This window comes from Lagenorhynchus albirostris, chromosome 10 (genome assembly GCF_949774975.1).
Source record: "Lagenorhynchus albirostris chromosome 10, mLagAlb1.1, whole genome shotgun sequence".
NCBI lineage: Eukaryota > Metazoa > Chordata > Mammalia > Artiodactyla > Delphinidae > Lagenorhynchus > Lagenorhynchus albirostris.
In genome coordinates, this window is record NC_083104.1 from 27,748,033 (window position 1) to 27,765,258 (window position 17,226).

A 17,226-nucleotide genomic window follows, 5' to 3' on the forward strand; every position below is an offset into this window, starting at 1 on the left:
AAATATGTTTCCATTGAATTCAGCTAAGTAATTGCACAATCAAGCCACAGTGGAAGTCACTTGCAAGAGATGCGGGTGATGAGTAAGTGAGTACTCCTAGACCTCAATGATCTCACAGTACAGAGGCTGAAGAAAGCACGTAAAATAACAGCTTGAATGCAAGCTGGAATGCTAAGAGAAACAGGGAGTTAAAGGAAGGACAAATCACATCTCCCTTTGGTGGGGGGAGGGCAGGTGAGATCCAGGGACGTGGAGAAAAAGGCATCCTTGCCAACCCTGGGTGAGTCATCAAGAGCTCCTCCTACCTTCTCAACATCTATAAATAATCCCAGGTGCTGCCATTTCATTTAATTACTAAGCCTCTCCAGATGGAGAAAAATAATTAAGCAGTCGGTACCACCAAGATGATATAAAGTATGCGTTAGCAACTTTTGAAACATTTGAGTTTTGAAGTTTGCTTTCAACAATGAAAGAAGGGCAGAAGGGAAGAGGGCCCAAATGACTGAGTGACAGACATTAGAGAAAACCAAAGGACAGCAGTCAGATAGTGGGTAGAAATTTAAATAGGAAAAAAGCAAATACCTGTGTAAAGGGGCTCAATCCTCCCAGAAGAAGCAGAGCCGCTAACATTAAATGAAGAAGCCTCAATGGAGGTGGTGAAGATAGGTTGGCAAAAAAGAAATACTTTAAGACAACCTAAAAATCAATTTATTTATTTCCTAAATGTACAAGAAATATGCTGTTGACTGGGCCTCTGGATGCAGACGTGATAAACATTTTATCTTTGTGTCTGATGCAAAGATTCAGAAGTGATTAAACCCGGGCTTCCCTGGTGGCGCAGTGGTTGCGAGTCCGCCTGCCGATGCAGGGGACGCGGGTTCGTGCCCCGGTCCGGGAAGATCCCACATGCCGCGGAGCGGCTGGGCCCGTGAACCATGGCCGCTGAGCCTGCGTGTCCGGAGCCTGTGCTCCGCAACGGGAGAGGCCACAACAGTGAGAGGCCCGCGTACCGCAAAAAAAAAAAAAAAAAAAGAAGTGATTAAACCCAAAAGGGTCTAACAAGGAAGCTGGGAAGAACCACACGAGAAAAATTTCTAAACACAGATGCTCTTAAAGAATCATGCATTTATAATTCTAAAGTTCAATGGAATCAGGAAATCAATAAAAATAAAATTTCTGGCATTCAAATAACAGTAGCAACTGGGTAGTAAAACACCTGAGGTTTCCTCCCCATAACATGTTCAAAGATAATCATGTGCTTCCTCAAAAAAAAAAAAAAAATCCACAAAAATCAAACCTATAAAACCACAGTAATCAAAATTATAAGAAGTTTGGGGATCCCAAACTTCTATGAGCATCAGACTGAAAACCATTAATAAGGGTGCACAGTTCGAAGACATTTTGATGCTGGTGGGAAAATGGAGGGACGTGTTCCAAGAGGAATGATGAAGAAACAGATGGGAAGAAAGAAAAATCAAATGAGAACCTAATTCCGAGGGCGATCATAGAAGATTCTTGATCTAAAAAAATATAGGTCAAATGGTAGTTCTACTTTTAGTTTTTGAGGGAACCTCCCACTGGTCTCCATAGTGGTTGTACCAATTTACATTCCCACCAACAGTGGAGGAGGGTTCCCTTTTCCCCACACCCTCTCCAGCATTTATTGTTTGTACAAATGGACTTATTTACAAAACAGAAGTAGAGTCACAGATGTAGAAAACAAATTTATGGTTGCCAGGGGTAAGGATAAATTGGGAGATTGGGATTGACATATACACACTGTATAGCACAGGGAACTCTTCTCAATACTCTGCAATGGCCTATATGGGAAAAGAACCTAAAAAAAACAAGTGGATATATGCATATGTATAACTGATTCACTTTGCTGTACACCTGAAACTAACACAACATTGTACATCAACTATACTCCAAAATATATTAAAAGAAAATAATTTAGGTCAAGTTAAAGGTAAAGGTCAATCTGAGGACTGAGGACTCTGTGCTCTATACAGATGGTCCCTAACTTATGACTTTTTTGACTTTATGATGGTGTGAAAGTGACACACATTACTGCAGATTTTGATCTTTTCCTGGGCTAGCGATATGGTGAGATACTCTCTCCTGACGCTGGGCAGGGTAGTGGGCCGAAGCTCCCAGTCAGCCACTGGATCACAAGGGTAAACAACCAGTACTTGTACAACCACTCTGTACCCAACCATTCTGTTTTTCCCTTTCAGTAGAGTATTCAGTAAATTCCATGAGACAGTCAAAACTTCATGTTGTGTTAGACTTTTTGTTAAAATAATAGGCTTTGGGGCTTCCCTGGTGGCGCAGTGGTTGAGAGTCCACCTGCCGATGCAGGGGACGCGGGTTCGTGCCCCAGACCGGGAGGATCCCACATGCCGCGGAGCGGCTGGGCCCGTGAGCCATGGCCGCTGAGCCTGTGCATCCGGAGCCTGTGCTCCGCAACGGGAGAGGCCACAACAGTGAGAGGCCCGCGTACCACAAAAAAAAAAAAAAAAAAAAAAAAAAAAAAGGCTTTGTGTTAGATAATTGTGCCCAACTGCAGGCTAATACAAGTGTTCTGAGCGTGTTTAAGGGAGGCTGGGCTAAGCTATGACGTTCGGTAACTTGGGTGTATTAAATGCATTTTCCACTTAAGATATTTTAAACTTATGACGGGTTTATTAGGATGTAATCCCAACTTAAGTCGACAAAGATTTGTAACCTTAAATCAAAGCTATTTAAATCTTTTTGAGTTATTTTCAAAGCAAAGCATCCTTCGACAAATTGCCTTATCATTCCACTGTCATTTCAACTGTCTTATAAACCTAGGTTTTCATTTCTTACTTCTTCAAACAGATAACCCAAGTAGAGTGTAATCAGAATAATATATTAAGAGAGCATTTTAATAACTTTTGGCATTTACGTTTCCACAGGAATTCAAATCAGGCTAACTAGCATAGTGGAGATTCTATCTTAACGAACAGAAAATAATTAACTTTGTACTAATATAAATTAGCTAAACAAGCATTTATTTATTCTCTTCAGTGGTTTAACAACAAATATCTCCATCCCTCGCCAATTTCATGTTTTAACTTCTTTATTTAAAAAATCCTTTAAAATCAGACTTTCCCCTTCCTTTCCCCTATATCTTCTAGAAGGCTGCGAGGCCAAAGGTGTGTGAACTAGAATAAAGGTGTTCCTTCCTCGAGATGCATTACTAACATATGTTGGAAAACTGTAATAAATATTCCAGTCAGGAGTAGCTATGAAGTGAATGCGCCTTCTAGCACTGTGTGGGCCCAAACGCATAAAACCACGTGGGGCTGCCATGACTTGTTTTCTTCCATACCTGGAGGCGATCCTTCCTTTACTAGTGTTCACACAAAGCACTCAGGGGAAACCCAGCTCACTATATTTCAGCACTGAGACTGACCTTCAACTCTGTCTGTAACCAAAAGATGTCAGGCACTAGTCAAAGGTACTGGGGTCCAGGTTGGAGTCATGATCTCAAGGTCATGTTGACAGGAAGTCATGAAGAAAACCACCTAGAGACTGTGTTGCCATGGAAATTCACACCCCCTCCAAAGGAGACAGAGAGTCACTACTCAGATCTTGATTACTGCAACATCATCAGGAAATTTTATGTAAAATCTTCCATATTTAACTGAAGAAAATAATTGTAAACACTACGTAGCATCCATAATTATGCCCATGAGCCACAAGAGGACCACCTGCAGACAACCTATCCTCTCAGCCAATATATGTTCCCTGGTCGGCCATGTGTCTGCTAGGTTTGTGTTTGCTTTGGTGTTTTGGAAACGTAAGAACCTCATCATATCTAATCACAGCAAAGGCAGTGAGAGAGCCAAAACAACCCAGCATAACAGGCACATGATCCGGAAGAAAAAAGAAACAAAGATAATGAAAAATGGAAAGTGTTAGAAAATTATTCTGGTGTGTGGAGTAAGTTGGCATCAAAGCTACAGCAACTGCACAGAAATTAGCCTTGCCTAGACATGCACTGGTAGGTCATTCACATCCTATCACTCTGGAAAATGAATATGTGAGTTTATGAGCACCGAGTCAGACCACAGCCTTTTACAAGTGGAAAAGTTTCTCTACTCATGTCTTTCTAGCCATTATCACATGGGACTGTGACAGCGAGGTCCTCCTAGTGGGCAGGAGTTGACTATATTCATCTTATATATTTAATGTAGCAACTGGTACCATACCTGGCATTGAATCACTGCTGAAACAATCATAAATACCTCTTCAAAACCAAAATGTAAGATGCCAGGTTTGAATTTGGAAATACAGGTCAAGATTTCTCTGTTTGGGGGAGAAATACCAAACTCCCAAATTTAGCATTCTTATTAGAAAGATTCAAAACACAGAGATCTCAAAATACAGGTTCTAACGAGACTGCCGTATTAAAATAACAATACCGTCTTCTTTCCACTACATGACATAGTGTGAACTCTGATGTATAAATGCATATGTGGACTCATAAAGAAAACAAAGAAAGCAGCTCAACACAGCTGCTACCTAAAAAAAAAGAGAAAAAAGAAAAACTATTCTATTTTATATTATCTGCCCTCTATTTTGTATCTACAGGACAGCAAGTCAAAATTTAGAGGACTAACCGGATGAAATACACATTAAATTTCTTTGTATTTGAACTACACTCGTGTCCTGGAAATACTTTAAAAATCCAGAACCTAGATTTCACACTGAGGTCTTTTGCTGGTTTGTACACCAATGTGCCCCCCCTGCCCAATACTTTAATTGGGCTTACATTTAACAAGAGTTTCTAGAGCCGGAAAAATAGAAAGCTTTTGGGTAGAGCGCGCTGTGAAACAGACCTTCCAGTACTCATAAAAACATTCTTAAAATTTATTTTCTATAAAAAGGATGACCTATAAAGGAGAACCTGGTTGGACTGGACATGGGTGGGCATGACCGGGAGGGAGGCAGGGGTAGGTCTGATGGCGGGGCTGCAGGAGTAGAGGTCCAGCAACATGAAAAACAGTGTGCTAAGAGGACAATAACAGGAAATAAGAGGTAACTATGTAAGTGGAAACTGTCTAAGAATGGAAGTTCAAGTGACCTCAGTATTGCCTAAGGCAAAACAATCACGGTTCAGATGCAGAAGGGGTCCAGACAGAACCCGAGTGAACTGGCAACAGCACAGTGCCCAGAATAGGCTTCTGTTCGTGCAGAGAAGACACATATACCACAGGGTCTCCACCCCATAGAAACAGGGATGGCTGGATACAGATACATATTTTATTTGGCATTTACCAAATGTCTACTGTGTGCCAAAACCCACACTAGGGACTTCATTTAATGAAAATGTACTAACTTGGAAATGGTCCCAATAAAAATTTTAGTTACCATGGGGATTTCTGGCGGGGGTGGGGTGGGGTGGGAACGAGGTCTCTTTAGATAAATGACCAATGCAATTTATTAAGCTACTTGCAAGTAATGTCAAATTTAAAGTTGCTCCAAAGAAAAACCACTTTTTTTTTTTACATCAGTCTCTTAATATGCTGTAGGAACCTGTTCAAGACACTTCAGCAGTGAAGTAACTTAGATGATAAATGTGTTCTTCAATCTGTGCACCAGTCAAGTAGCAATAAAATCAGAATAATTCATGCAAAAATTTTCATTATGTTTCTAAACATACTTATTTACATTTTAAATCACACATTAGACAATATGAAATATCTTTCATTTAGACAGGTGTGAACTAGAAAACAGATGCATTCATTAAACATAGAACAATTCGGTGAATTTAAAAAAAAAATACTCAAGAGAACTCTTTGGTTGAAGTATCAATACTTAAGCCCACTGCGAACTTACTTGAAAAAATATGGCCATGGCTCCGATTATTCTGTTTTCAGAAATGGCAGTTTGAAAGCTGTCAAAGTCATCTGGATTGTAAAAGAAAATCTGCATCTGTAGAAGAACAATTAAAAAACGTATTAGGAAAATACATTAGGAAAACCTATGCAGAAGTAGAGAGAGTAGTACAATGGACCCAGATTCCCCAACATACTAAGATTTTGCCAAAGGTACTCATCTATCCGTACTTTTTTCTTTGCTAAAGTATTTGAAAGCAAACCCCAGACATCATATCGTTTTACCCCTACATACTTCAGTAGGTATCACTAAAACACACATCTTTCCACATAACTACAACGCCTTCAGGCCACACAAAATAAATAACACCAACACCTTCTTATTACCTAATACTCATGTCATGGTGAAATGTCCCTATTAAGAAACAAAATTTTAATGCAGTTAAATACCATGAAGTAGGAAAGTAAGACTGTGAGATTCAGTCCCTATGTTAAAATTATAAACGCTTAAATGGACACATGTTTATAGATAATGCCCATTCCAATGACGAGAATCTGAGGGGGGCTCTCAGTAGCTTTGAGAAACAGTCCAAATGGACTATTTTAGTCAATCAAAATAGAATATAGTGGTAATGATAATAATAATGCTTAATAGGGCTTCCCTGGTGGCGCAGTGGTTGAGAGTCCGCCTGCCGATGCAGGGGACGCGGGTTCGTGCCCCGGTCCGGGAGGATCCCACATGCCGCGGAGCGGCTGGGCCCGTGAGCCATGGCCGCTGAGCCTGCGCGTCTGGAGCCTGTGCTCCGCAACGGGAGAGGCCACAACAGTGAGAGGCCCGCGTACCGCAAAATAAATAAATAAATAAATAAATAAATAAATAATGCTTAATATTTTTCAGTTTGCAAAAAGCCATCCCATTCATGATTTCACTAAATCTATCTAACAATCCCTGTGAAGACTGGGCAGAAATTACTACACTCAGTTACAGATGAGGAAATAGTACTTCAGAAAGTTGTGCCGACTTGGTTAAAAAGAAACATCAGTTGATGAGTGTAAAGTCCAGGTGCTCTCATCCCAACCTTAAATACCTTCTCTTACATGTGGCAAGGGTTTCTCACTCAAAAAGCAGAACACGGATAAATCAACTTAAAATAATTATACAATTTTAATGTCTGCACATTCCTCAATACCTGAACAATTCAGAGAACAAAAACAACCTACAGAGTATTCTTGAGAGACTACATATGTGATAAAAATAAAAGATCTGAGACCCTATTCCAGCTTCTTCGTTTACTTGCATGTGAGCCCTCAGGCAAGCCAGCGAATTTCTAAGCATCATTCCTTTCGTATAGAATCAAGTGCTTACCCTTGGTAGGATGGGTGTGGGGATCAAACATGTAGGTGCAGGGTACAGTGTGTAGCACTATGCCTGGACCTTAACTGTGCTCCACAAATCGTCACGCTTGTCACGTTAACTTTTGGCAGGTATCTTTAGATGTCTAATATGAATGTGATTGCACTGAATCTTCTAGAATGGCCCCTACTCTTTCCAGAAAATCAAATCTCCTATATCATTAGCTCTCTTCCATGACCTCTATTTTCCCACTTTTCCAAATGACATGATGCTATTTTCTGAACAACCACACCCCAGATGGAGTATGGAGACTTGATACTAAATGATAAATTCCCAGTGGGAAAAGGGAAGTCAGAGAGACAAGCTGAAGTACACGTCAAAGGTGAACAGAGTCCTGCTGACTGAATTAACCAAGACGTTAAGAACAAGGTGACATATCTTCTCTGAAGGGTATATTTAGGGAGCCCAAATCAGGACACTTTTAAGGAAAAGTTAGATAACCAAGTGGATGGGAGAAGGATGGGTAGATTCTTTTGGAGAACACTCTTTCTTACGGTGAATTACTTTCCTTAGACTCTGCATTCCCACTGACGCTGGCAACCTCTTATACATGTGTTGCCTTTAGGTCTGGACGGCTACAGACATCATGAATTTACTCTGAGGAAAAATCCATTCAATGAGGTGCAGATTGAAATAGTTTAATACTGGGTGAATTGCTTTGGGGACAATGCCACTAACCCAAGAAAGAAACTCTGCATAAGTATATTCAGAAAATTACACTTCACTTTCCTTTGAAAACCCAACCCCTCAAATGAACTAAGTTCACAGAAGGTTTTCTTATTCTTCAGCCCATGAGCAGGGGTAGCATTGTTTAACGCATCACCTGAATAGTGTGTGATACAAAATACTTTAAGATCTCTTCAAGAGCATTTTCATTTACAACCGGGTGAGGAAATTCATTTTTAGAAAATGTCTTTGAGTCACGGCTCCATCCATCAGGATAGTAAAATGTCTCATAAAGAGAACAGCAGCCATAGGTCTGAGGTATCAGCTTTCCTTGCTATTTCTCTCAAGTTGTAGTCTATTGAACTATGTTAACTTTTAAAGGTATCTTAAATATGAAAGTAAATAAGTAGGTGGAGTTTTGCCGAGAGGGCACTGGACTTGAAATCATTTTGTTGTTATTGTTGATGAGACAAATTTAGGCACAGGCTAGAAACCTATTTTACAAAAGCATCTCTGGAAGGGATCGGGGTGGCTGCTGAATATTGCGAGGAAGCCCATCAACCTTCTGTATCTGCTCTCAAGTGCCACGTTCAGAGGCTTCCTTCAGCCTCCCGCAAAGTGCGTTCTCTCTAATAATGTGAATCGAAGTCAAGCTTACTGTATAGCAATCCTCTTCCTGTAGAAACATGGTGAATTGAAACTGAAGAAAAGACCTGGGAAATCGGGCAATAAAGAGATCTATTAACTGTCCCTTATATTCTTTACACACATCACCAATGTATATTTTACCCATCTGCATTCTTCCTCTCTCCCTCCAAGCAATTATCTTCCCTGAATCACTTAATCGTTAGGTGGGAGAAAACACGCCCCTTTACCAATACATACTTAAGCGTATCGTTTCTAAGAATAAGGATATTCTGTTACATAGCCACAGTAACATTATTAAAATGGGCAAGTTTCACTTTGACGCAAAGTTTATTATAGACCATTATTTGGTTCTTGGTCCAGGAATCCAATCTAGGACCTAACTTTGCATTCAGTTGCCATGTCTCTTCATACTGACCCCTCCGACCCCCAACTTTCACCTGGGACGGTTACTCAGCCTTTCTTTTTCTTTATCTGGTAGTTTGAAGTGTGCAGCCCGGTTATTATGCAGAATTGGGGTCGGTCTCATGGTTTCTCATGATTAGACTCAGGTCGTGCCTTTTGGGCAGGGGACCACAGTTGTAGTACTGTGGCTTCACAGAGCACCAATCTGCCCAGCAGGAGACCCTTCAAACAGATTCCTTTGTCATTTTGCCATGCTCCCATCATTTTTCATCCTTTAGTACCTCCTTATTAGCTGGCAGAGATGTTCTAACCTCACCTTGCATTTCCCCTGGTTCCAGCCCTGGAATCGGCCATTTCTTGACTGAGCCCTGGTTTCTTTTAGTGAGAAATGGTATTTAAAGACCAAAGAGTGTGAACTCAATATTTTCCAAATATGTTTGATATTGGAACATTTTGGTTCTTCAAGAAAACCGTACAGCTTGAGGCTCTCTCTGTATGTCTATTCCAACCAGGACAGAAAACTGGGTCAACTTGGTGTAAATGAATGTCCCTCCAACACAAAGAGTGCCATGAGATATGTAAGTCTCCCCAACAACAGAAACAAACTGTATGAAGGTCAACCAAAAAAGCCGCTGGTAGACTGTGGGGTAGACCAGGGTGCAACTGAAGGACCAGTCCTATAAAGTATTTTAAACTCATGAGCAAGAAAAACAGGCCTGGTGGATCATTTAATTTGACCTTGTGTAATGGTTGGAATGGAAAAATCTGCAGGAATTCCTCTAGCCAGATCAAGGTGATAGAAAACATCGAGTATAATGTGACATAACCTGACATTTGGAAAACGGTATTCTACCCCATCACTGACCAGGAAGCATGTGCTCAATCATACATAGGGAAAATGGCCGAATGAATGACAACACTATCAAGTAACGGGAGGAAGATGTGATGGGTTCTGTGAGAACAGGGCTGACAGCAGTCAATGCTCTCGTGTTATAGGGTCCTAGCATGATGTATACAGAGTCACAACAAAATGCCCACTCGGCTGCCCTTTTCTCCTGCTGTGTTCTATTTCCCCCCTTACATTTAAAACTGTCCTAGCTGCAGTTTGATTTAAAACTATATATATGCCAGGTTTCCAATTTGTATCACTATCTGTGTTAAGCTGAATAAATAAAAATCAACAAATCTGAAAACGACGGCCATCTGTACTTTTCTTCATGTTGTTATTTTTCAAATATTTATAAAGTGCCTACTGTATATCAGGCACTGTACTCTCATTCATTGATACTCACTGAAGTAGGTACCACCATGATCCTCATTTTACAGCCAAAGAAAAAGAAGGATTTCTAAAATTACAACACTCTTTAGGACGGAGGGTGGGGTTGGGATAAAAACTAATTGTTCCGATCCTAGTCAAAGCCTTAATCACTGTGCTTCCTTCCAATAGGCAAAAGAATTTGCTTAATGCCTATTATGTATAAGGCACTATGACAAATGAAGACAGTTTGCACTTGGGAAGACAAAAATATCAACAATAAGACAAGGTTCACATTTTTTTTTGAATGCCAAAGTTGAGTTGTAGATACATGTACCACAAAAATGCCTAAAGTAGTAAATGGCTCATGGTCACGTAAGGCATACACTAAATGAATACAGAATAATACAGGCAATGGGCAAGAGGGGATATTTTCTTGAAGGTGGACTTCCTATTCTCTAATGTGGTAGTTGTTTGTGTAAGTCAGCTCTCACATCCCTGTTGTGATGGCGGCAAGAAGAAATGATCCCAATGCAAGAGTGGAAAATCCAGCAGTACTTTCTTTGGTGATTTAGAAAGCTCTACATTTTAATTTCCTCTCAAAAAACTTACATAATATTTCTCCAACGTGTACCCCCCCTCACGTACATGGCCCGAGAAAAAATTCATGATGAATTAAGGAAATGGCACGCAGACAGCCCAGAGGAAAGGCCATCTACCGATAGATTCATCAGACACTTCCATTAGTTCATCTTTAACAGAATGGAAGAACACATAGGAAAAGCTACAGGAAAAGAACAGGTGAGACATAAACACAGTGAAATAAAGATGGTGACTAGAAAGGCAAGAGCAGAATTAATAAGAGGCAGTAGATAACAGAACTGAAGAGGCAAAATGTATTTTCCTGATCATTCTTAGGGCTACCATGTAGTCAGCCAGTAGAGAACATGGCAGTGGGCAAAAAACAGTTGCCTAAGAATAAAAACATGTAGCAAAGACAAAGTAAAAATCCCAACACAGTTCATGATCTGCTGGTTCCACGTGTTGGACGATTTGCAAATGATGGTGTAAGAATTAAGGTTTTGGATAATAGGTTCTTACTCTAACTTAATTTTTAGATTATGCTGTACCTTCACTACTATATAGCCACACACTCAACACAACACGTTCTAATTCTTTCATTCTGCCATTGCCATCAGACAGGAAGACTGATGAGGGCAGGAAGGCTACCTGCCTAGTTAAAGGCTGTGTATTGAACAGTGCTGTTCTTGTAAATACTATTAATTCATATTTTGGAATGAATAAAATGAGTGGGAGCTCTGGGTAGCTCGCTGCAAGGATAGTCAAACGATAAAGCCACAATCAGTATAATGAGGTTCTTGCTATCTCTAAGAATAAATAACATGAGTAGCAGGGAGAGATCAGGATACTAAGAGAATGAACGGACTTAAACTGCTGGAGAAAATGTTCAGGAAGGCCCAAATATAAGCCCAAATCACTATGAAATGGCTAAGTGGACCCAGGTATGGGTCTGCTAAACCCAGATTATATTACTTTCTCTTCTATCTGCAAGGAATTTCAAACTGTTTTCCACCCAAGCAACTCTAGTCTGAAATTTTAACACTCCAACACAAGAAAATCTATCCACTTAAATTATGGAGAAAAATGATAAATACACACTATATATATTATATAACAAACACTCTGAATTCAGAACTATGATATGGGTATTTTGTTTTATATCAATGAACAGTCTTTACTCCCAGTTACTTTTTTAAAGGGTCATGATTATATTGTTACCCCCTGTGATGGCTAATTTTATGTGTTGACTTGGCCCTAGCTATGGTGCCTGGTTGTTCGGTCAAATATTATTCCAGATGTTGCTGTAAAGGTATTTTTTAAAAAATCTATGACTACTATTTAAATCACTAGACTCTGAGTAAAGCCGGTTACCCTCCGTAAAGTGGCGGCCACGTGCAGTCAGTTGAAAGCCAGAGGGTGCCCTAAGAGGAAGGAATTCTGTCTCCAGATTGCAACACAGAAATTTGGCCTGAGTTTCCAGCCTTGAGACTTAAGCCTGCAACATCATCTCTTGCTGGAATTTCCAGCCTGCTCTGTATATTGCATACTTGCCCATCTCCACAACTGAGGAAGCCATTTCCTTAAAATCTCAATCTCCCTCCCTCTCTGTCTGTCTGTCTCTCTCTCGTATGTAACTCCTATTGATCCTATTTCTCTGGTGAACTCTGACTAATACACCCCTAAATGTCACTACTGATTTTAAGCAAAACACACCCAGACATATTTATACGTGCCTGTGCATCACATTATAAAACGGTTCTGCAACCCTGTTCCTTTTTGAGTTACTTTGAGCTCTGAGCTCTGTCCTCTTCATTCATCCCTTTCTAACAAGCCTCTCCCCTGCAGAACGGGGCTACATTCTATTATATCCTACTACAACCCAGTTCACACTCTCGCGACTTACAGAAAAATATCCATGAACTTGACAGACAACACACCTGGGTGATATTAAATGAAGACCAAAGGACATGGGCTACAGCATCAGACCTGATTTGTATACGGAAGACACCTGAGATCTCTAAGGCTCAGTGTCCCCTTCTGTCACATAGAGGTAATACTGACCTCATGGGATCACTGTAATAACGAATCACTACTCACATGTTTGGGAAAATTAAGAAGAAATTCAACAGCTCCCACTTTTTATTATTATGTATCTTTATTACTTTCTTTATGACCAGAAGGGATATGCAAATAAAAGTGAAAATAAATTGTTTGGGCCGGTCAACAATCTCAATGAGTCATGCCACAAGGTGTAGCAAAGAAACCTGTGTGTGGGCTTCACACAGCCTTCATTGAAAGAATATTTTTAGAAGAACCGTGGCCCAGAGAACAGCAGGTATTCAACATCTTTACGTGCAAGGTAGCATTTAAATAAACATTCTGAAACGTTTGCTTTATACAGTATCATTAATCACAGAGTGCACTAATCCTTAATTATTTCCCTTGCTCTGTAATACGGAATTATCTTCAACTATATACAGCAGGAATCCAAATTTTGGGAGCAGAAGAACCCAAATTGCACAGCAGGCCTATGACTCCTATACCATCAGGTGTCAGGGTGTTTTGGGGATTCCTTTTAAAAGTCTCTGCGTGTAACTTGTTTATGCCATTATAAGTCTATTTATTAGTTGATTTTTGGAATTTCTGGCTCGGTGATTCATCTGACTAGTCAAACATTTAACTTTTGCACTCGTCTCTTGGTAGGGAAAAGTTCAGGCTCTTGCTTCCAACAGTAAGGGATTTACTATGCATGATTTGTGGAGTTATGTCTTACAGTTCAGCCTCAGTATGGACATAAGTGAGGTAGGTTCAGCATCTGGCTACGTGTTGGTTAGATTCCCTCATCACGGACGCAGGAAGGAGGGTAGTAAGTTCCAGCTCTCCCATTCAATAGCTGTGTGAGCCGCCGGTTGAAGTTAGTCAGCCTCTCGGCGTCCTAGCAGCCCCACGAGGAAACTGAGGGTCAGAAGTGTGTCACTGGGCTACACTGAGGATTAAATAAAATAACTCAAGTAAAGCACCTCCCACGGCATCTGGCTTACTATAGGCCCCCTATTGTTTCACGTGTCTTTAAAAATTAGTTAATGGGGGCAAAAGAGAAAAGGGAAAAACACAAATAAGTTAGTGAAAGGGTTGTTTTCAATAAACCCAAATTGGAAACTACCCAGATGCTAATCAACAATGGGCTCTCCAATAATTGGAAACTACCCAGATGCTAATCAGTGACAATTGTAGTGCCAATGTAGAATGCACTACAATGGCAGGTAATGATATGGATGGATCTCACAAACCATGCTGAGACAAAACACCCAGAAATTTTCTTAAAAAAAAACCAAAAACGATATACTGTGTGATTCTGCTGGAATGATGTACAAAATCAGGAAAAACTCTTGCACTCAGAGGCCAACACAGTGGTTACCCCTGGCGAGTGGTAACTGGAAGAGGGATCTTGGGGAAGGAGGGGGCGAGAAAGTGCTCTTTCTTGATCTGGGGTCTGGTTCCAAGTGAGAAAATTCGTTCAGCTGTACGCTGATTACTTGTGAATTTTACTCTTTGTGTATATTTCGATAATAAAGAAATAAAATGAGTGAAAAAGCTGTGCTTTTGAAACTGAGATAAACAAAATATAGTCTTCTCCTATAATAATGGAGCACGTCTGACGTTGCTTCCCTGCTCTGTACCCATTGCATTCAACAGAGGCTGTTCTAAGCAGGGGGATAAGGCTAGGGAGATCCTACCTGTGTCATAGAGCAAGTTAGGGTGGCTGGCTCAGAGTGTGCAGAATCACACCAGCCGAGGACTAAATAACAATTACACGGACCTAGCGCTGCTTCTTTCCACCCTTTCCCTTGAGGCAGACACCGCAAAATGAAGCCCAGAGGCAGCAGCGGAGGGCTGCTTTAATGTATCCAATTCTTACAATACTTTACGCGAATTAATTCCTTCAGTCCTTGGGGTATTTGGAGGGTAGGTACTATTATACTATTTTCCCCATTTTATACAAAAGGAAATTAAGGCTGACATATTGGGTCTTGTCTAAGAAGTAATAAAGCCAGGATTCAAACCCAGGCATTTGACTGCACAGCCTACACTTTAAAAATCCTCTGCACACAACATCCTGATCAGATTTCCCATTGGCAGAGAGAACTACCTACTAGTTATCGCTAGGATCCTAGCACAAAGCTTCCAGGGTAATGGTTCTCAAAGAGGGGTGATTTCTGGACCCCAGAGGACATTTGTCAATATCTGGAGCCATTTTTGCTTGGTGTCACTAGGGGGTAGATCCTACTGGCATCTAGTGGGTAGAGGCCAGGGAGGTTACTAAACACCGTACAGTGCATAGGACACTCCCCGCCAAAGCAACTAATTATCTTGCCGAAAATGTCAATAGTGCTGAAGTGTAGAAACCTCACCTACACCCACTGCCACACGAAGTCGAGTCGATGGATGTGGTAAAGCTCTGTTTTCCTTTCTCTTTTCTACGACCGAACTTGCAGGTGGAACAAGTCTGCTGTAACGGGGCTCAAAGATTGGAGAGTCTTGCCCTTACCTGTAAACTAGTAGCTTCAAGACCTCTTTCACCTATTGCAGTTACTGTAATAACCTTCTTTTCTATTAAAACAACCTTTCCTTGCCTGCAGAGCTGTTTTGTACATAAGCTTCTGGTTCTGAAATGCTTAACACCTTGGACACAGCGGAGGGGAAGGGGACCACCTAGGTGCATCTGGAACTCATTTGTATTTCAAAAACACGAAAATAACCACCACAGCGTTTGCGCTCTTTGTAACGTGAAGCTTTTTAGAAATCGCTTGTACTTGGGAGTAACAGCCGCGTGATTCACCATGAAATAAAGTCTGGAAAATCATTTTGGATAAATGGACCTATAAATTCAATAGAATTTCCATGACAACATAGACTGCAACACTCAACCACGAATAAAAGGCTATAAATCATTCCAAACCAACGAGGAATCAGCAATAGGTCTCCCGTTTTGAAATACAAGAAACCTGAAATACAGTTTATTTGTTACTGACTCACCCGAAGTTCCCATTATGGTTCTTTCCTCATTTCTGATATTGTATTTTCTACCTCATAATAGGTTCTGGGGAAATGATGCTGCCATGAGTTTGCAATCAAGCTTAATAAAATTAACACAGGTATAGAGTTGGTTGTATCCCCTCCCTTTCTCCCAGCCAGAAGCCTGCAAGAAAGCTTGTGCACAAAGAAAAGTTGTGCAGTTTTATCCAGAAAACTGCATTTTGCCCTTTGCAGCTAAATGTTGCCAAATCAGGAGGGTCTCCCTAAGAAACAGGTTTATGCAAAACATTTCTGAGAACACACATGCCAGACAATCTGGACGCTTCCCAAAAGCTTTTTTGAGTTCTATAAATCAAAACCACACCCTCTAGTGTTCTAAAGGTAATCTCCGCAGTGAGGCATCTTTTAGATTAGTTTGGTCAATTGAACTAGAACATTTAAAACAGCTCTCTGCTGCTCAGGCCTTCTGTTTAATTCTGGTGGAGGTGTGCTTACAATGGACTCTGCTAGGTCCAGTGTGCTGGGACCTCTCCCACTGGGTGGTACTGGCCCCAGGACCAAGCCCATAGCAGGTACTCATTAAATGATTGTGGAATAAATAAATGGAAGGAAGTTTTTTTCGCACAGGAGGAAATGCATTGCCTTGCTCTATTCGAACCCTCTCTGATTTCAAAGTCTCCCTTATAGCCAACAGCTTTGGGTAGATAACTGGTTGGTAGAGGACGGAAAACCAATTTATGGAGCTACGGATGTGGCTTCCAGAAGGGCTGCACATCTCCTGAAATACTGCCAAGGGTGGCACGTGTGCACACTGGACAGTGTCTATCTCTTTTCATCAGATAAACTCTTATGGTTCCTTCTATTACCACATGCTAATAACACTTCAAAACACATTTTCAGTCCTGATGTCACGTGGTCTATGGCTTTCATCAAAATCGTCAAGGGCTCTGCAAGCCAGAAAGGTTAAGAGTCACTGGTAAAAACATACAAACAAACAAATAAAAAACAAGTGAACATGCCTCTATGAGCACAAAATCCTTTCTCTAAGACAGATCCCTAGAAGTGGTTCTAATTGTCCCTGGAAAAGGGGACACACCTTTTGTATTCTAGTCAATAATAAGAAAACCTATCTTCCCACACCACTGCTAACATTGGATTTATGAATCCTTCTTTTTCACACATTGGGTGAACATTCCTGTTTTCATTTTTTAATCTTCCTGATAACCAATAAGAATGAGGATCTTAATTCATTTTTTTCAAATGATTTTCCTTTTTATAATTTAAGGAGAATCTTTATTCAGACAACTGAGGCTTGGCCACAAGTGTTGCAAATACAAAGACAAGTATACAAGTAT

At 40.6% G+C, this 17,226-nt stretch overlaps 1 protein-coding gene across 2 annotated transcripts in view; it reads right to left on the reverse strand.

Moving 5' to 3' along the window:
- The window catches only part of PTPRG (protein tyrosine phosphatase receptor type G), a 738,734-nt gene that overhangs the window by 224,233 nt on the left and 497,275 nt on the right, over positions 1–17,226 (reverse strand). For both annotated transcript variants that reach the window (XM_060161434.1, XM_060161435.1), the window contains exon 5: positions 5,869–5,964. In XM_060161434.1, the coding sequence (XP_060017417.1) occupies positions 5,869–5,964 (96 nt within the window). The remainder of the gene's footprint in view (positions 1–5,868; positions 5,965–17,226) is intronic.